The sequence below is a fragment of the Cynocephalus volans genome, chromosome 2 (genome assembly GCF_027409185.1).
Source record: "Cynocephalus volans isolate mCynVol1 chromosome 2, mCynVol1.pri, whole genome shotgun sequence".
Lineage (NCBI taxonomy): Eukaryota > Metazoa > Chordata > Mammalia > Dermoptera > Cynocephalidae > Cynocephalus > Cynocephalus volans.
In genome coordinates, this window is record NC_084461.1 from 214,872,538 (window position 1) to 214,892,995 (window position 20,458).

At 39.9% G+C, this 20,458-nt stretch overlaps 1 protein-coding gene across 1 annotated transcript in view; it reads left to right on the top strand.

Moving 5' to 3' along the window:
* ABCA13 (ATP binding cassette subfamily A member 13) overlaps positions 1–20,458 on the top strand; it is a 446,769-nt gene that overhangs the window by 288,896 nt on the left and 137,415 nt on the right. Inside the window, exons 45-48 of the mRNA XM_063086601.1 lie at positions 2,794–2,863; positions 7,088–7,206; positions 9,067–9,154; positions 16,319–16,427. Of these exons, the coding sequence (XP_062942671.1) occupies positions 2,794–2,863; positions 7,088–7,206; positions 9,067–9,154; positions 16,319–16,427 (386 nt within the window). The remainder of the gene's footprint in view (positions 1–2,793; positions 2,864–7,087; positions 7,207–9,066; positions 9,155–16,318; positions 16,428–20,458) is intronic.

Here is a 20,458-nt window from a genome sequence, read left to right on the forward strand (position 1 = left end):
GGAGTCCATGGCCACAGTGATGGGCAACCTGCAGGACTGCTGCTCTGCAAGGAGCTGCTCCGTGGTGAGCGACAGATCTGGGACTGGACAGTGGCTCTGGTGACTGTAGTGTTGGTGGCAGTGAGCCCGTTTCAATCTTCTGCAGGAGGAATGTGCCCTGGACACCTCTAGTCTGCTATCTTCCTGGAAGTCTCTAGCAATCACTTCATTATTAACTAGAGGAAACAATTTGGAATAATAGATAAGCTTTTGCTTCTAGGTTGTTTTTCTGTTGAGATAATGAGTGTCATACTCTAGGGTGTTGTGTTGAGCTTCTGACTCCTATCTCTCATACAGAGGACAGTAAAGAGCTTCAGAAAAATCTATTGTGGTATAAGTGTAACCTAAAATATAAGTTTTGTCATAATAGGAGATGATGCATAATTTAAATTTTTAAATACGCTAAAGTTTCTAACTTTTAGAAGCCCACTAATAGATTTACATATTTAGTCTCATTTTATAAGGCTCATATTTGTGACTCCAGTGATGTATTCCCCTACTACTATATTTCCGAAGCAAAATGGTCACTTTTCCCATCCATTATTGTTAATGTTTTAATACAGAACAAAAATGTTATGTATCAAATTGTATATTTCTGTCAACTTAAAAACCCAAGTAGGAGATGTGTTAGGCTTAGTTTCTTATTTTTAAGAAAACTGTTACCATGATTAGATTGAAGCCTTATGATGAATCATCTTGGTGGTCTAATATTTCTGGTGCTCAGGAAAATCTTGAAGGCTCATTGGCCTGGCGAACACTCAGGAAGTGGGGTCCTTGGAGCCTGGCATGGCTGGTGACAGGTTCCCCTGAAGGGCCTGGAAAGGAGAAAGTTGAGGTCAAGGGTCAAAAATATAGAGTACATGTATCAGGCATTTGGTACGGGGTGGAGAACACACATCTGGGACCAGGCTACCTCAGGTCAAAGCCCAGCTGCACCACAGATTAGCTGTGTGACCTTGGCAACTCACTGCCTCAGTTTGCACCTATGGGCCCCCAGTCCTGTAGAAAGAACTCTGCTAACCTCAGACAGAGGAGAGGTTTTTTTCCCTAGAGGCAAGTTCCTGTCTCAGAAAGGTACTGTCAAGACATTTAGTCCTTAGAGAGTCTGCCTCTCTCTACCGGATTTAAAATGCATATTAGATTACTCCTTGCCTGTAGCAAAGAGACCTATTTAATCCAGCATTTGCAAATCTTAAGGACCAAGTGACCATGTTCAAGACATTTATTCTGGAACAGCATTGCTGCAATGGTATCCTACAGAACATGTTAGAGAAAAGCTTTGCCAAGTGAAAGTGTGTTTTTCAATTCCGAAAATCTAGAAAGAAATGTACATAGAAACATCTGCTTCTTAACACATCACCCCTTCTTTCCCTTTATAAATGTTCATGTAGCTTCATGGTGATTCTTTTGTTTGAACACAAAAATTGTTGAAGGCTGAGAGATGCTTGAAAAACTAGTCTGTTAAATACTGTCGTGGTTCATTATGCAGCTCTAGTGGTCACATGTGTTTTCTCTATAAAAGGGAACTAGTACAAGAATAGTGAAGGATTTTGAAGAGAAAAAGAAGACTAAGTTTTTGAAGTGATTTATTAAGTTATAAACATTTGCTAACTTTCATCTAAGGCATGAATCTGAAGCTAGGAGGTCCTGCTGTGTTTAAGCATAAACTGAGTGATTTTTTTCAAAAAGTAATTATCAGATACAATACTCTGATTAAATTCACAACTTCCTTGCATATTACTTCCATGTGAACTTTTAAGTCTCACATTGGGTTCCCAGAACGCAGTCAGCCAAGAGAGTAGCACTGAGGAAGTCTTTAAATTACTTTCGATGTTTCAGAAGTTACGTGGAAGTTACACTTTGCTCACCTGGTTAATAGAGATGGCAAGTTTCTTTTCACTGGACTTCAGTGTTTTTAACTTGGTATTGGAATGCTGGCCGTCCCAGGCAGGCTCCTGCTGGGAGCTCGCAGACCCTTCCTTCCTCAGTGTGATCTCTGGGCAGCTGCTTGACCTCTCAGGACCTCCACCTACACTCTTCTAAAAACCAGGACTAGTAAGAACAGTGGTAAAAATATCTAGTTGGTGTCTGTAATGCAGTAAATGTTAATTTCTTCCTTTTTTACCAATTATTGAGTAAAAAATTCAGAATAATTATTATTACTAAAGCAAATTTTGCTAGTAAGCAAAGATGCTACTAAAAAATATTAAAGTATAGGATATAAAAGTAAAAAAAAAAAAAAAAACTAAGGAAACTCTGGAATACAAAAGGTTTAAACCACTGCTGCAAGTAGTTTTCATAACTGTGTTATACAACCTTTCTTCAAAATGGAAATTTAATATTTCTTTCTTCAAATGGTTATTAAATTATTATGTGATGCCACAAAAAGGAATTAGCAGCTTGCTGTGTTTATTCATTGCTTCTTGGTACCTGGTTACGAGATTGGGAGAGTCAGAATTCACCACAAGCCCAGCCTCCCACCTCCCTGCAAGTTCCAGGGATCCCTGGCAGGACATTTACTAGAGTGAGCCAGTGAGCATCATGTAATATGATGGAAATACTGTCATTGTAATAAAACATTGTCATCAGATTAACAGCTCAAGCTGTGAAAACAAATGTAAGAGCTCAGCCTTCGTGGCGGTAGGAGGTGATTATCCTGTGAACTATGTTCTAGTCTGATTGAACTCTCTTTTATAGAAATACAGTAGCTTTGTGATCTGAAAGATCATTCCGATTCTCTCCGTTATTTTTTAGGAAGAATTCATCATGCTGGCAGACAGATTCCTTTTCTCACCCAAAATTCCAGGATTCCTGTGGCTGCCTGGTACGTTTCTGCAGTATATTTGATCTTTTTAAGTCTAAACTTCAAGTGACAGAAAAAAGTTTACTCCTTCTATAAAATCTTCATTTTTGTTAACAAAGTCTCTATGACTTCTTGGTTTACTTCATTAGTTGTTTCTGGGAAAAATTTCTCACAAGAAGTTTGAACATTTTTACAGCATTGATGTTACAAAGACTTGACAGTGTTTCTGTTATTCATTATTTAATGCCCTTGATCATTAACATCCCTAATGGCATTCCAAAGCAAATGAATCTTCAGTTAATGAGGAGGAAGATAGAATTGCCCTCTGGAGGGAAACCTCCAAATTTCAAGGCAGGATGACCTCAAGAATTGTTTTATATTTTTATTTGAGTTCTGAGAGCTAAGCCAATATACCGTTTAGCCCTCCTAACTGTGATTGATTCGTAGGAAAACACCTGGAAGTAGGTATTCTGCTAGTGAAGCCAGGGCCGTAGCTATCTAACCTTGAAGGAGAGAGAACAAATTGAAATTTATTTGAAAAACTGGTTGGAATTTGTCTCAAAGGAAATATCTAAAGCTAATTAATGAAAGGCACAAACCTGATAGCCACAATCCACAAACTAATGTAGCAATCCTAATTCACAGGACAAAAGGAAAAGAAAAAATTGTCAGTTAACTGAGGATCTGTAAAGGAAATGGCCACATGCAGAACATCTTTACCGACAAGGCCTTTCTATTTGGGATGCATTCCTCTTAATGGTTTAGTGACTTCGGACAGCTTGCTGTTGGAAGACCTGGTCTACATTCTTCTCTTAGATAAAATGTATTAATGTAAGAGAGAATAATGGCGGAGAACCCATAGTGGACACTCAGAGTGTTGGCTGACCTGAGAGAACTGAAGGAATTCTCTGTTTCCCTTTTGGCCTCAGTGGTCAGTAAACTCGGCTATATTTGTTGCTTTTTTTCCAGGTACCAGCAATCTTTTCCTCAGGTTTTATTTCTACACAATTATTTGGTTTTTGTCTCTGTCTTATTTCTTCCATTGATTCATAAAACCTCTAATTTTTCACTCCATGCTCTTTTTCTCTAGTCTTGCTTTAATTATTCTGTTATACCAGAAGCTTTTATCAGCAGCTTCCTAAGGTCTACTGAGATTAGATTGGGTGTTGATGGTAAAAAGGATGAGTGAATCAATATCAGAATGGTTGATGTCTGTGTTCCTAAATTCACTCCAACCCACATGAACTGTAAGATTTCAGAAATATGTTTGTAAGAAAAAAAGGTTTCAAAAACGAATGAAATACTGCCATTTGCAACAACATGGATGGACCTCGAGAGAATTATATTAAGTGAAACAAGTCAGGCACAGAAAGAGAAATACCACATGTTCTCACTTATTGGTGGGAGCTAAAAATTAATATATAAATTCACACACACACATACACACATACACACACAAACCGGGGGGGGGGGGGGGGAAGAAGATATAACAACCACAATTATTTGAAGTTGATACAACAAACAAACAGAAAGGACATGGTTGGGGGGGAGGGGGGGAGGGAGAAGGGAGGGAGGTTTTGGTGATGGGGAGCAATAATCAGCTACAATGTATATCGACAAAATAAAATTTAAAAAAAAAAAAAAGAAAAAAAGGTTTCACATGAAGAACGTCCACAGCCAACTAAGTTTCAGAAACGCTGGATAGAGCAGTGTTAAACCGGTCTTTTGCTACTCCTCTTCTAAAATGCTTTCATATGGGAATGCATATGTGAATTGACACAGGGTGGAAAAGATACACCAACTTTTGCAAATTATTTGGCTAAAGAATCCCTCTTTGTGACATCCATGTTCTTCTGGATGCACTTTGAGGAATGCTGGTTTACCCATGAGAAATCAGAGGACCTCGAGAGAGGCAGTTGAGGTAGAATCAATAAGAGTTGCACAGAATGGATGTTGCTGTCAGGACTGGCTGGAAGGAGATGCACACAAAGTTGTGTGGAAGAAAGCCCAGACCCAAGGCCAGTTCTGTGGGCTTTTTTGAGTGTGTTGAGCCTAGCAAACTGTGTTTTGTCAGTAAGCAACATATTTCTCTCCCATTAAATTCATATGTGCTATTCAGCAGATCTGGGTCTGCAGGGATGTGTCTGTTTTCTCACATATTTTAAAAAATAAATACACCATGGCCTTCTCCAAAACTACAAAAATAAAATTTCAAGGTTAGTTGTACTTCTGAGGGCCAAGACATTATTTGGAAGAGACACCATTGGAGAAGGCTCCAGAGGTGGTGGAAATTGAGCTAGCTCTGAAGAACAAGCAGGCATTTTTAGGGCCTGAGCTCTCCTAGATATTAGCAAGAAAAACTGGTAATCAGGAATGAGTGTGGCTTTATACAAAATAAGTGGAGAATACAGTTGTTTCCTGTGGCTGCTGTTACAAATTGCCACACATTAGATGGCTAAAAAATAACATGAATTTATTCTATCCCAGTTCTGGAGCCCAGAGTCTGAAATCAGTATCACTGGGATGAAGTCAAGCTGCTCCTTCCCAAGGCTCTAGAGGCAAATCTGTTCCATGCTTCCTCTGGCTCCTGTTGGCTCCAGGCATTTGTTGGCTTGTGGCCACTTCACTCCAATCTCTGCCTCCGTGGTCACACTCCTCTCTGTCTGATCTCCCTCTCCTGCTCTCTGAGAAGGATACATGTGATGACATTAGGGCTCACCCTGACAATCTCGGATAATCTTCCCATCTCAAGATTCCTAACTTAATAACATCTACAAAGCCTTTGCCATATAAGGTAGCATCTACAGATTCCAGAGACCAGGACCTGATATCTTTGGGGGTCATTATTCAGCTCACTACAGAGGGTGCATTTGGGGAGAATTGCACAGAGAAGGGTTAGAAAAAGAGGCTGAGGACATGTTCTAGTGGACTTGAATTCTTGATAAGAATTTGAATTTTTCAGCAAGGGAGTCATCTAAATGAAAACAGCATTTTAGAAAGATGTATCTTGATGCAGGGTAAGGTGGATTGGAGAGAAAAAAGCTAGTGGCAGGGGCACTTTAGAAGTTATGTTAATCTGTGAGTGAGATAATTGAGTTTGGCTGAATTACTTATTTATTTAAATTAACAGGTAGAAATTTTATGTATTTGTGGTATACAAATGAAGTTTTGATATATGTGTACATTTTGAAATGGCTAAAATAGTTTATTTAATATATACGTTACCTCACATACTTTTTTTTTTTGTAGTGAGAGCACTCAAAATCTGCTCTCATCAATTTTCAAGTACGCAATACATTGTTGTTAACTATAGCACCATGTTTCACAATAACTCTTGAATCTGTTCTTCCTAACTGAAATTTTGTGTCCTGGGACCAACATTTCTCTAACTCCTTCCTCTACCCTGTCCCTGCCTCTAACCACCAACATTTTACTCTTTGTTTCTGTGAGTTTGACTTTTTTAGAATTCACGTGTAAGTGAGAGTTTGACTGAATTTTAATCACAACAATTATTCTTTTTAGTGTCTTTCCCGAATTCTTTCTATTAAGAACCTAAAATATGTGTGTATCTGAACCTAACTGCAAACCTGTGCATTAGGCAAGGCTGTTCTTGTTTCCATTTTGAAAATGACAAAATAAGCTTCAAAGCTGAAATGACACGTTCAGAGACACAGTCATTTCCTATTCTACTGTATTATCCTTCCTATATTGTTCTGAGAAACAAATCACAGTGCAGGGGACATCCGTGTGGGTGGGCCACCTCCTACCTTGGTTGGTGATTCTTTCATGATTCTTGGTTGGTGCTGAGACTCCAGAGAGTCGCCGGAGCAGAGCTGCTTGATTTCTGCTTGTGACACTTAGGAAGGAAGCACATGCCTTGGAGTTCTCCTGCTTGTCTTCCTTCCACTAGTTGTTTCTTACTCTCAGGTTCATCAAAGGTAAGATCACCACAGTAAAAACATTTTTCTCTTTTGAGTCCTTAAAAATCTGCCCACACTTACATGCAGAAAAGGATTTGAAGTTCTCAGATATAATTGACTGCAAAGGTCTCAGTGGAATTCTGACATAATTTTCAAATGCAGGTGACCCTCCAAGAGATTTTAGAAATCAGAACATGTAAAAGGCCTCAGATAATTTATTAAAAATTGAAAGCTAGGAAGAGTCACATTTAGTTTAAAGTAATGGCAGTAAACCTGTTTGCAGGTTATAGCTGAGTTTCTACTTTATCTCTTTGAAAACTTACAGAAGTGTCCGGATGGAAGTGCCAGGGCTCCCTACCTGACCAACCGCCTGGGCCACACGCTGCTCAATCTCTCGGGCTTCGACGTGGAGAAGTACTTGCTGGTGCCTTCTGAAAGACCAAGGTGTGCCCGTAACACTTGCTGGGTCCATGGTCTTTGAAGTACTTTGGAAAATCTATTGTTTCAAATGCTAATGTTCTTAAAAACTTAAAAAGTCTAATGCTAACCTTGGTACTCATAAAAATTCCAAAGAAATGCTGCCGGCCTTAATGAGGTTCCCGTGTGCTGCTTTCATTCTTGTAAGCATTGGGGGAAATCATATCAATTGAGATTCTGTCAGTGGTAGAAGCAGGAAAGCCAGAAGCGGTTTTACTGCTGCAGAGAACACAAGGATAGGAGTCAGCGGCATAATGAAGTAATGGGCTCTTTTTAGAATTCCCTTGTCCATGCAACGTCCAATATGGGAACCTAGGTTCAAGTGGTGTCTTAAAATTCCTCTTAGGTGATTTTGGGGAAAGCTTTAGTTTTGTGCTGAATTTCCTTGAGCCTAAGGGAGCGAGTCCAGATGAGGGGGATAGGAATGGGTACTTGTCATCATTATTCGTCATACCATCAAATTCCCTAAATCCCCCAAATGCATGACGTTGCTTCACATAGGAAGGCATCCCATAGGCCGTCCGTGTTGCCTGGGTCACTCCACCACCCGTCACTGTCCCCTTTTATCTTTGCCTTTCCACCATGCCATCATCCCCCCTGGACATCAGCTCTCCTGCCCCAGGGTGGTTTCCCTGCCTCTGTCTGCTTTCCCACCCCTTCATGTCTTTAAACATTTTCTAGAATCTCTGGTTTTCTTCTCTAACACTGATAGTTGTTAGTTATTTGAAGGTGGGGGGAGGTTGTGTGCCCAGAACTTGAAATAGTATCTGGCACATGACAGATGCTCAGTCAGTATCTGTTGAATGAATGAATTCAATTGAAGCCGGTGGGAATGTATCTTTTTCCTTTGCCTCAATTTTTGCTGAGAGTAGAGACACTGTGGGAGAAGACAGTTCTTTACTCTCCTTTTATCGAGAGAATGGGAAACAAAGTTCTTTGTTGTTGTTGCTGTTTGTTTTGATTTTTGTTTTTGGCAGTTGGCCAGTATGGGGAACAAAGTTTAATACATGCCTTTCGTTCATTTTCTTTATTTTTTGGTGGTTGGCAGGTATGGGGATCTGAACCTTCGACCTTGGTGGTATAGCACCGTGCTCTAACCAGTTTAGCTAACCAGCCAGCCTACACCTTTATTTCTAATGTTTCTGAAATCTTAATAGGTGGCAGATACTACATAGGCTATGGACATATGTAGGTAAAATATATAGCTTCTAACCAAGAGAAAATCACACAGCAGCGTAAAAGTAATACTAGCAAATAGACAATTAAAATCCCAGCATGGTAACTGGTACAATGGATGGAAATGTAGAGTGTTTTGATAACTCAAAAGAAAAGGAGCGTCTAACCAAACCGAACTACTCTGGAGCCTTCCTGGGCCAGGCACGATTTGTACTGAAGATTAAGAAAGTCAAAGTAGGGAAGACAAACCAGGGTAGCTCAAAAGATCGACAGACTAAGTAATTCCAAATAGTGAATTTGTAGGAAAATGACCATTAACTAAAATAATGAGAGTACTGATGATCAGAGCTATGTCATTCACACAGCCTGCCTGCATTTCCTAACACAGTGGGAAGTTCTGATAAAGACACTTTCTAATGTGGCCATCTTTATCAAACCTTTTCCATAAGCAATGTCCTCTCTGAATGCCTGGCATGACAGCCAGGCCACTTTTGTCAGCATGCTGCCTCTGCACATGTGGTCATGTCACAGACCACACATGCTCAGCTGGCTGCTGTCCTAAGCCCACTATCACGAGTGTGACCCCTCTGGTTAGAAGTCCTGTCCCTCCCTCCCTGGTTGAAGCACTAACACAGTGTTTACTGTTAATAGGCTTGGAGGTTGGTCCTTTGGAGTGCGAATCCCTGATGAAGGTCAAGAAGAGAATGCAAACATGTCAAAACCAAGAAGTCTAGCAAAGGTAATAGTGTTCTTTTTTTTTTTATTCTTCCTGTTTTACAAAGTATTTACGGAAACTCCATATTAAAATATGTCTGTGAGCACAAGGGAACCATAAGTAATCCCAGTGTTTGATACTGAGCATGAATAGTTGCATGTAAACATTCCCTTGAAAGAGAAAATGAATTGTTTTCGTTTAGACTGTTTAGAAATAGAGCAGCTAGGTTACTGGTTTTTGTTGACAGGACTTCACCTAATAGATCTAAAACAAATGAAGAAATAACATCACTAGTTTTCCTGGCAGTCAAGCAGACATTCCGTAAATGAACTTAAACTTCTCATATTCTAGAAGATTGGATAGACCCAGAGCTCACACAAAGAAAGCAGCAGTTACACAGAACTACTCTTGAGGGCCCTGGATCTTCAAGCCCTGCCAAGACTATGTATGAACTAGGAATAGTGCCTGTGGATTCCAGGGAGCAGGTGGGAGGAAATGAGGACAGGGATAGAGGAAAGACGCTTTCTCCACCAGTAGGAATGCCAAAGTGGTGGCTAAGAGGCTTTTCCAAGAAAAAAAGTCAGCACAACCTTAAAACGAAGAAAGAGGAGAGATTACAGCTTTCTGTCCCCATGACTGGGGAGATAGTATGGTGAATGATTGAGAAAGAAATTGGAAAAGAGCCAGATGTGGGAGGAAGGTAAGTGAGCTGCGGGAGAGTGAGCGTGAGGCCTCAGCGTGGAAGTGACGTGAATGACCGAGAGTGCGTGTCCCGTCTCCTCAGAAGCCCATTGTAGGATGAATGGAACAAGCCCAGGAGGGCCCCTCCCTACTCTGTGCTGCAGACTTTCACGGTTCCCATGAGCCTGGAAAGCTTCTCGAGATAAGGACTTGTGCCTGGTGGTGGTTTACTCAGGGGAAAAAAGGTTCTTCATGGGCACTTCACAATGGAATCCTTGAAGAAAATTTTAATAGTCGTTCTTCATAATGTAATCCTGGAAGAAAATTTCAAGTCATAGTGTGGACTGTTCAGAAATCTTTCCTTCAGCTACGGTTTATTCAAATTTCTCTTCCTTTACAGGCAACGCACTTGAGAAGATTTATAGCTCGATATGAAAATATCATCATTCATAGCTTAATAGAAAAATAATCAATATACCTAATTTGTAGAAGGAATCTGATTTCCTCGAAGTATATTTTGATTTTTTAATCTGTACAAATTCCAGTCCTTCTTATTCTTAATAGATGGTTGTGTCTCCTCTTTCAGACATCCAGGACATGGCTCTCTTGGCCAGGGATGAGGGGCTGGTGACTCATGTGTTCTTCTGTCACCTGTTCCTTTTTGTCTTTGTTTAGTCTTCTGTACTTACGTGTTTGAGTGTTCGTTTCTAGAATTTTTAATGTTGTTTGACATGTTCTTTGCCAGGCACGGTCATGCAGGTGAATTGTATCTGGCCCTTGAGTGACTGGGCTTCTTCCCAGGAAGCCAAGGAATTCAGTATTGCAGTGAGGCAGAAAGGGCAATCCGTTATCCGAAAACCCACTGGAGGCTGCTGGAGGCTGATTTCATGTCACATGACTGCATAACCCTCAGTGATTAATGAGCAGCCTTTCCTTCAGCCTTTAGGCCACATTCATAAGACATAGATGGTATGATTTTCATACTCCTTTTGAAGGAAAAATGGAAAATTAGCATACGAATAGGTTTACTGTGTGATTTATTATACTGTGGAACGTCTGTCATGGAAACTTTGAGTTATATCATTCATGTCCTGAGCATTCAGTTTGTTTAATCAAAACATCCTTTAGAATGTGTATACTTCAGATCAAAGGCTGAACACTTTGCCCCTCTTGCTTTTTTGCATGCATTCTGTTCTCCAATGAAATTTTACACATTTGAATATCCATGGAGTGACTCTTTTTTATTATTACAGCTACTTAGTTACTTTTCTGAGGAGCTGTTACTCATGATTCCTGAGATGAAAGGTCTGTATCGAGGTGTCATACTATGTTCCTAAAAGGAGATTAGCTTCCTGTTTCATTTACTGGACTTTATCACTTACCGACTTATGGGCTGGCAGGGAAGGAAATCCTGCAACTTGTTTCCAGAACCCAGTCCAGTTTTAGAAAACCATTCTTGGGAGGAAAAAGAAAAAGAAAGGGAGAAAAGAAAGCTCATCCTCTGAACTCCACTAATTTTAAGGTCATCATAAAGTACACATTGCTTACTTAAAGAATTCATAAAACCTCTCCCAGGGAAAAAGAGTTCAAGAACATTTTAAACTCTGTTCCTTGGTACTGTGTGAATTAATCATTGATCAACAAAATAATGCCATATAGTAAACACCTGTAAACCCTCAGTAGCATCAACAATAAACACGCCTTTAGCTCGTGAGTCTGTGGGCTGAGCTGTGTGGGGTGTGGTCAGCAAATGGTGCCGGGTGGTCCTGGATGTGGGGTGCTCCTCAGCTCAGCCCTGGGTCTGCCTCCTGTGAATGCTCCAGTCCATCATCTACAGTGTTTCCTCTTCCATCACCTTCCACAGAGACTGTGAAGAGGTAATTTGGAAACAGGCCTTTTGAGCAACTTCTCCACCTGCTTCCTGCTGTAGAAAGCTGGGCTCTCAGAGCCTGTGTACATTTAGTCCATCCTGGGGCGCCTTCTCGGTGGAGCTCTGATGCAGCACTCTAGGCTTTCTGTTTACCTAACTGAGGTCCACAAGCCTCACCCACAGTGCTTGTTGAGACCTGTTGCCGTCTCTGAAATTAATTACTGCTATTTTGGGAATGTCGGGGTACTGGTGGCAACCCCTCGGGTTCCTGGAAGCCCTTTTGTCCCTGAGAGGGTCCCTTGGCACTGTTACTCCCTCAGTGACCTTAGCAAACTTTGCCCAACCACACCCTTGATCTTTATTCTTAGTCCATGTTTTTTTAGCATTTTGCCTAGAGTTCTCCAAACCCACTAAAATGTTTATAGGTCACAATTTCTACCTTCAAAGTTAGCATAGATGACAGTTTTATCAAATGTTCTGACACTGCTAATATGGATTGCCTTTTTTGTTAGTTATCTACAGCAGCTTTCTTCTCATTCCCCCCCCCCAGCATTCCTAAAAGTTTTCTCAACTATTTCCAGACTGTTCTAACTGTATCTTTGCCTCCCATTTGCTGATCTCAAAACCAATGCCAAAATTTTCAGTTTTTGTTTCAATAACACCCCATTCCTGTGCCAGTGACAGTATCAGTTATCTATTGACACAATAATGCTGTATAATAGCAATTACAAATCTCAGTGGCCTCAACAATAGACATTCACTGAGCCCTTGTGTCTGCGAGGATCTGCTACTTTAGGCTGGCCTGAGCTGACAGTGGCTGGCCGGCTGTTGGCTCCAGCTGGGATGATGGTGAGGACTCAGCTCTGTCCCTGTGTCATATCCTCCAGTAGGTTAGCCCGGCCATGCTCCCGTGGTGACAGCAGAAGCACAGAGGGCTTGCCAGAAGATGCATGTGCTTTTTAAACTTCTGCTTGTGTTATATTCTGTCAAGCTCAGAATGAGAGGGGACAAAAGCCACATGGCTAAGGGCATGGGTGCAGGAATGGTGAAGAACTGGGGCCTTTGATGCAGTCAAGAGCAGTGCCCAGAGAGGGTGAGCAAGGGGGGCTGAGCAGGCAGCTCCTGTCTCCCCAGCTCCACTTTGATTTCTGTACTGTTGTATGTGTCATTTTTATGCTGAAAAAAAAAAATCACCCTGCTTTTAAAACAAAAATTAAAACAAACAAATGAAACAATGTGAAACAAAATTTGAAAACCCCTGATCCGAGGCAGTAAGACTACTGTAGTCTCTCCTACTTTTTCCCTCCAGCTAAAGAGTTAAGGGTATCCAAGACTGGAAGGAGCGGAGGGTCACAGGCAGGGTTAATGGGAGCTTCCAGCTTCCATAGCAGTGGGTTTTCTACTATATTAACCTCTCCCTTGACCTTAACAGAATCCTATGGCTGGTGCCTGTGTAGGGGCGTGTGTGAGAGGGTCCCCGAGGATGACAGTGCAGAGCTGAGTGGAGGAGAATCTCTGCGTTGGTGGAGGAGGTGGACATGCCTCTGACATGTGATGGGAGCTCTTTCAGTTCAGTGTGGACTTCACCAAAGGAACTCACGCTTTACCCTACTTTGAGAATTGTGTCTAAGTTGCTTTAGATTTTAATTTTTGTGTGTGACACAATCCACTCTGTTTCGGCATAGCCTTGTGCACTCACGAACGTCCTGGGCTCTGTGGTTAGCAAGTCTCAGCTGCATTTCTTCTCCTTGAACTTAAGAAAATATTTGAAAAAAGGGGTGAGTGGTGTTAAGAAATAGGGGGTCTACTTCCTGAATTGCTAATGAAGTGCGTTATCTGAGAAAGAATTGGGGAACACTGTCTTGTGTAGCAGGGTTCTTTTTATGTAAAATACTTGTTATTGTGTATATTTGAGGATTACAAGATAATGTTATAGGATACATATAGATAGTATAATGGGTACTATAATGAAGCAAATTAATATATGTGTTATCTCATGTAGTTACTTTTCTGTGTGACAAAAATCTGCTTATTTATGAAAAACCCCAAATACTATACAATGGTATTGTATGGCATTTATAGTCTTCAGGTTGTACACTAGGTCTCTAGCCTTGTTCCTTCTGCGTATCTGCTATTTTGTATCCTCTGACCTACATCTCCCCATTTTTTTCCTCCCCCTCACCCCGGCACCACTGTTCAGATGCTGCTTCTTGAATTCTTCCATCCCTTCAGCCTGAGCCTGAGCAGCAGCAGGTCTTCATGTATTTGTGTTTTGTGGCAGAGTCAGAGTCAAGGAACTAAAACCTTTTCTCTCTATCGTGTCTGGCTCTGGCTCCATTGTCTGTAGTTGGACTAACTATTTGCCAGCTTGTTGAGACATTATGACATTTTTGACATTTTTTTCTGGTTTTTCGTCCTATTGTTTTCTTGCTGGTGCCTGTTCTAGCATCTTGTTTGCTTACTGTGGATGTAGCTGTCATTGTTAGCACAGAGCAGAAACGGTGGTGGGTGTTTAATTTTATGCTAGAATGTGTTTTTTTCAACTTGTACTTAAATTCTTTCATGGTGTTTAATCCTGCCTTTGTCTTAATTGACTGGCTAATGCTAATGTAAATAAGGGAGAAATATCAAAATAGTTACCTAAAAAGATATAATACCTTAATTTTTTTATTGTAGTTAAACATATATAACATAAAATTTGCCAATTTTACCATTTTTAAGTGTACAGATCAGTGGCATTAATTATTTCACAATGTTGTATGACCATCACCTCTATTTCCAAATTTTTTTCATCACTCCGAGCAACCTGTAACCATGAAGAAATAATTTCTGTAACCATTTCTCTGTGTAGCCATTAAATAATTTCCCATTTCTCCCTCCCCCCAGCCCCTGGTAACCTCTAATGTACTTATGTCTTTTTGAATTTGCCTATGTAAGGGCCAGGGAAAGACATTGCCTTCAACTCCCTAAATGTTCTCTGAAAAATCACCTGAAAAACACAGATTAATATGAAGAAAAGGCATAACAAATTTTATGTCATAGTTTTGTGTGACATGGGGCCCTTCAGAATAAAGACCAAAGTATATATGGAAAATTGTCCATATTTATGCTTCGGTTCCATGAAGCAGGCACAGCCATGTAGAAATGTGATTGGATAAGAAAAGTATGGCCTAATGCTAATTGACTCAGTGGGGAAACCCAGCTAGGCCTGTCTGTCCAGATTCTTCTTGGCCTCTCTGTGTAGTATTCATTCCTCCAGGGTATGGGTCAGGACCCTTTCTGGAACGGGGGTCTTATGACCTACAATCAGACAAGGTAGGTAAGAGAATTTCTTTATGACCAGCTCCAAGACAGAGAGGTGAGGGGAGGATCAGAGCATCCCTCTGACCCACCTTGGGGAAGAGGGATCTGGTTTCTATGACTTGCCTCAGGGGAGAATGAGGCTTAGAGACAGGAGGACAACTGTGCTTTTGAGGCTGCTTCTGAAGCCTTCACTTTGGGATTTTGCTTTCTGGGCCCCAACACCTATTTTAGGTATTTCACATAAGTGGACTTATATACTTGTCCTTTCGTGTCTGGCTTATTTCACTTAGCACAACATTTTCAAGATTCATCCTTGGTGCAGCATGTGGCAGAACTTCATTTTATGGCTGAATAGTATTCCATTATATGGGTGCACCACATTTTGTTAACATGAGCATGTTTATTACTTACCTGCTCCTGTGGATACAACAGCTACATGGGATCCTGGCTAAAAAATCAATTGTTCATAGTATGATGGGGTGGAAGGAAAATAAATTGGAAGCTAAGGGACTTGATATCTGGTCCTAACTTTGCATAAACTTTTATGAGAATTTGAACAGGTTCTTCCCAGCATTAACTTTCTGTGGGGATGCTCTAAATTCTACAAAGTGGATCGTCTGTCCCAAAAGACAATGTTTTCTAGAGAAATAAGCTGTTCCATCAGTTGAATTAAGACCAAAATGCACCAGTTATACTTCTTGAAGACACTCACCAGCTTCCCAAACTGAGCATCTATTTTTCATTTTTTATTAAAACACTGATATTTTGAAATATAGATACTGATGATTTGATTAGTATTTTTTATGATTATCTCACCTTTAATAACATTGTCTTTCTCTTATTTTCTCCCTTACCTTTCTTCTATCTGACAGGCATGCTACTTTATTCTCAGCAAATATTCAGTTCTATTTATTTTGAGAAATAATGTTCCACGTTCAGTTATTAATTTGAAAGTAATCGTTTTTTCTGATCATCTTCCATGCTTTTAATTTGCAGGTCAAATTTCATTAACTCACCAACTGAGAAAGAAAAAAAAAAAAGATGGGCTTCAGTTTCTTTTCGTCTGTGAGAATATAATTATAGAGCAACATTCACATTTGTCCTGGGGAAAATTAATCTATTTTTAGCTGTAAATTATATGCTTGAGATAAATATAAAATTAGCAGACTGGAATTGACTGCTTACTGTCAGCCTTGCAGGAACAGTACTTTGAGTTCTGCATTCAGGTGCCATGGAAGTTAATTGACACTTGTGTTCCCTGTGCCAGAGAATAGCAGACAAATAGACTTAAGAACTAATTTCATGAGAGCCATTAAATTTTCTTTCTTTTTTAGGTGTGGTATAATCAGAAGGGTTTTCATTCCCTACCTTCCTACTTAAATCATCTAAACAACCTTATTCTGTGGCGGCACTTACCCCCCTCTGTGGACTGGCAACAGTATGGTAATGTTATTTTTCTTGCATTATAATTTGCTACTTTCAAAAAGGCAATGTTTTTCAAAGAGACATAAGCAGAAAAGGTTTTGAATAAGAATGCGAAAAGGATGGGAAGGTTTCTACTGGGCAGCCAATCCATATATAAACACAGTGAGAAGTTGCAGGCTCTCTTTGCCTCTGCTTGTGTGTGGTTGTATGTCTTTACCTTCTTGGAACTGTGACATTATTTGTAAAATGAGGAGAACAAAAAGTAACGTTAGAATTCTCTCCTAAAAGTATTTATTCTGTGATTTTAATATCTTACAGAAGCAAGAATAATTTCACTTTTTAAGGTCACTGTTATATGGCATACTGTAGTAGAGAATACCGACCATCTCTCCATCACTGGGAAGGTGAACATCACACTTTGATGTATGTGGGGACCTCAACTCATCAATTATCTGTGTTGACCATTGATTCATTATCCATGCTTTCTTAGTTTGGTAAATGACACAGCTTGATTTCTGGAATTCAGAATTAGTTCAGTGGCTTAAGGGAATGTGTGTTTGCTTCACTTAGATGGGATGTTATAATTTATCAAATCTATTCTGTTTCTTTTTAAAAAAAGGGAAGAAAGAAACAGGAAGTATAAGCACAATAGGTCATATCCATCATAATTTATTCACAAAATATATTTGTTGAAACATTAAGTCACATAGAAATCAATGGTAAATAATTACTCTAATATAATATCACTTTACTCCACGCTTATCTCATTTTTCCATATTTGTTTTCCCTCCTCCACCAATTTTTTAATAAAATAAAGTATTTTGTGGCACTGTAATTATTTTGGAATGATAATAGGTAACGTAAAAAATTAAAATGTGTATGACTAAGAGAAATATAAAAGAAGTATAAAATCATACAAAGAAGGGACAGTAGAGTGACATTGATTAAACGTCTGAAATGTGCCAGGAACTCCATTAGATATTTAGCATTCATGGTCTTACTGAATTTTGATATGAATTTTGTAAAGTGGGCAGTATTTGCCTACTTTAGTGATCAGAAAATTGATGTTTAGAAAAATTACTTATCAGCTGTGGCTCTGAGCAAGTCAAGTAACGGGCCATGATTAGATTCCAGGTCTAGATGAAGCCTTTGCTTTTCTGCTTCATCAAACTGGGAGGTCACTCATGGTGGGCATGAATGAAGCATGCTTCATGGAGGGAGTCATTAACACTGGACCTTAATTGATGGACAGAAGTTTGAGGTCAGGAAGCCATTGTAGGTCTTAGCAGTGCCAGAGAAATCATAGTGATTGTTTAGGTTGTATGGAGGAGTCCGATTTGACCTCACCCTGAAGGTGAGTATAGAGAGATAATTGTTAATCTCTTTGGAAAGATTGTTTGAGGTCAAATGCTACTTGACCTTGACTGACAGGGTGAGGAATGTGAACTTTAATGGCAAATTAAAGGCAATAGACAGTCTTTGCCAATATTTGAGAATAAGAATGGCATGATAAAAGTAGTAAGCTAGAAAGAATGATCTGGATTCAAGGGGGAGGGCTGGATGAAGGATGCTGCTCGCCGTTTAAAGGTAACCCAGGCAAGGCCAGGATGAATCTGGAGAGAAAAATGGTTAAGTTCAGACAGATGGGAAAAAAAAAGGTTGGGGTATTAGGGATGAGGATAGAAAATTTAAGAATCTAAAATGTAAATCTGAAATTTTTAGAGTGAATGACTGACTGTTCAGTACTGATGATGCTGTAAGAAATGTCAGGAGGGAAAGATGTTTTCAAAGAAGGGGCAAAGTGATTTGTATAGGGTCAGAGATACTGGTTTGATTCACACGCATAAAGGAAAACATGTAGCAGGACTCAGAAAACTGGAGAGAAAAGATCAGCAGAGCAGTCATGAGTAGCCTTAACCTTAATAAAAATGATAGATAAAGGTGATCAGTAACTGAGATCCTTGATGGGCCAGACAAAGATGCAGAAAAGAGGGCCACAGGCAGATTAGCAGGAACAGGGCACAGATGCTGCAGCATTCGAGGTAGGAACATCTTAACACAGAGGCCAGAGAAGGGCAGAATTCCAAGTAGAAGTGCAGGAAAAATAGTAAAATATTTCAGTTATCAGGAAGAAAAAATGCAGGGATTTGCTTGTGACATCTAGAGGGCTAGTTCAATGGAATTGTAGGAATGGAAGTAAGAGTAGAAGAAATGTAGCATAGAGTTGTTTTAAGGATTTAGGAAGCTAAACAGATAAACTCTGTTTTATGGAAGTCTGGATATGAAAAGGAGTGAAAAGAGAAACTTCGTGTCTGTGTGGGGTGGGGGAGGGTGTGCATGTGCATGAACTAATGCAAAGAACCTGAATGGGTTTATCTCAGAAAGGTGAGCATGTCATGCGATACAAGATGAGTGAAAATGAACCTATGGAGGAAACTTGGGAAATATGGAAAAATGTTGTGGAAGTTTCTGCCAGCTGGCTTTGCTCTCTGTGAAAAGGTGGTAAGATTAAAGAGACAAAAATGGACCTGGATAATTAAGGAAATAAAAATTTAAGTATCTCTGTTACAGAGAATATATTTGAGTGAGAGTAGAGATACATGAAATTATGACTGAAGGTCAAAGAGATGCTCGTACCATACTTTTTTAGTGGATGCAGTCAACATCAAGTCATGTTTTTTTTCCCCCTAGTGGTTGGGAATTAACATGAATGAGAATGGATGATGTTTGATGAGATAAAAACAGAAAGAATTTGGGATGTCTTATCATGGGTTCTGGATTAGAAAGAAAGGCAAATATAATTATCAGGGGCTTCTAGTTGGGGAGAGTACAAAGCAGGCCTGGGGACAGATGTCACAGCGGATCATGAGCAGGATCTATAGCGCTGATTGAATAGGAGAGAGGAGAAGATGAAGTGCAGTGAGGGAGAGAAAGATCAGAGTCTGAAATCAATGAATTACTCTGCTCAGTGGCTGAGGAGGTGGGTGCAAAAGGTGCTGAGGTGGAGGGTTTGTGGAAACAATGTGGGAAGAGAAATCACTGATGATCTCAACAGGAAACGGAGATGCAGACAATGCAGGCTGTTAAGGCATTCGTTGAGAAGACTAGGGACAGTTTGTGGTGCTTCTAAGCAGTTTTCCCACTCAACACACCTGACTGGTGGTGTTTACAAGGCGGCCACTTATGTGGGAATAGAGAGAGTTTGATGACCCTCTCTGTCCACCCAAAGGAAGTGAAATCAGACAACATCTCAGACTTATTTAGAGGGAGCAACCAGGTTTTATAAAAATGCAATAAACAAATCTTGACATTTAATCATTTTTTTAAAAAGTATTTTATAAGTAAAAATGAATATGTGGCTAATAAAATATTATAAAACATTGAGCTTTATGTAAAAATGTTAGGCTCTGTTTCTTCTGTATTTCCTTCTTCGAATCATAGTAATAGGTAAGTAAATATGCACCATTGAAAAGTAAACTTAAGTAAATTCTATAAAATACATAGGTTGTAGAGAGTTGAAATAAAGATTAATTTAAACTACAGTGGCAGAAAGTAGTTGAAGGATTTATTAGGAACCAGAAGTTTGTCTACATTTTTAAATCAATAAACTGATTAAGATAATGGGCTTTCATCTGCTTTCCATGGACACAAGTCCCTATGGGTCATTAGTTGTCACACCTTCCACTTCCCGTCATTTACATCTCTCCTGGTTTTACTTCCATCAGTCTCCTGGGAGGTCCTGAATTTTTCTGCTAGCACCCAGCAATTTCCCACTGTGGCATTCAGAGTCTTTCTCTGCCGATCCTTATTCTGTTAACTTCACTTGGCAGGGGATGTTGTTGACAGCCTCTCTCCTGCTCCTCCCTCACATTGGGATGTTGAGGGAAGGCTAGCAGAGGAGCTGCAATAGGCCAGGTCTCATTTAATATGAATAGCTGAAAATGCCCTTTTGGAAATGCTTTGTACTATCAGAGCTTTAATCACACTAGCATAGACATCCACAGGCATCCACAGAAATGCAAATCCATTTTATAGAGGAAGGAAAGCTT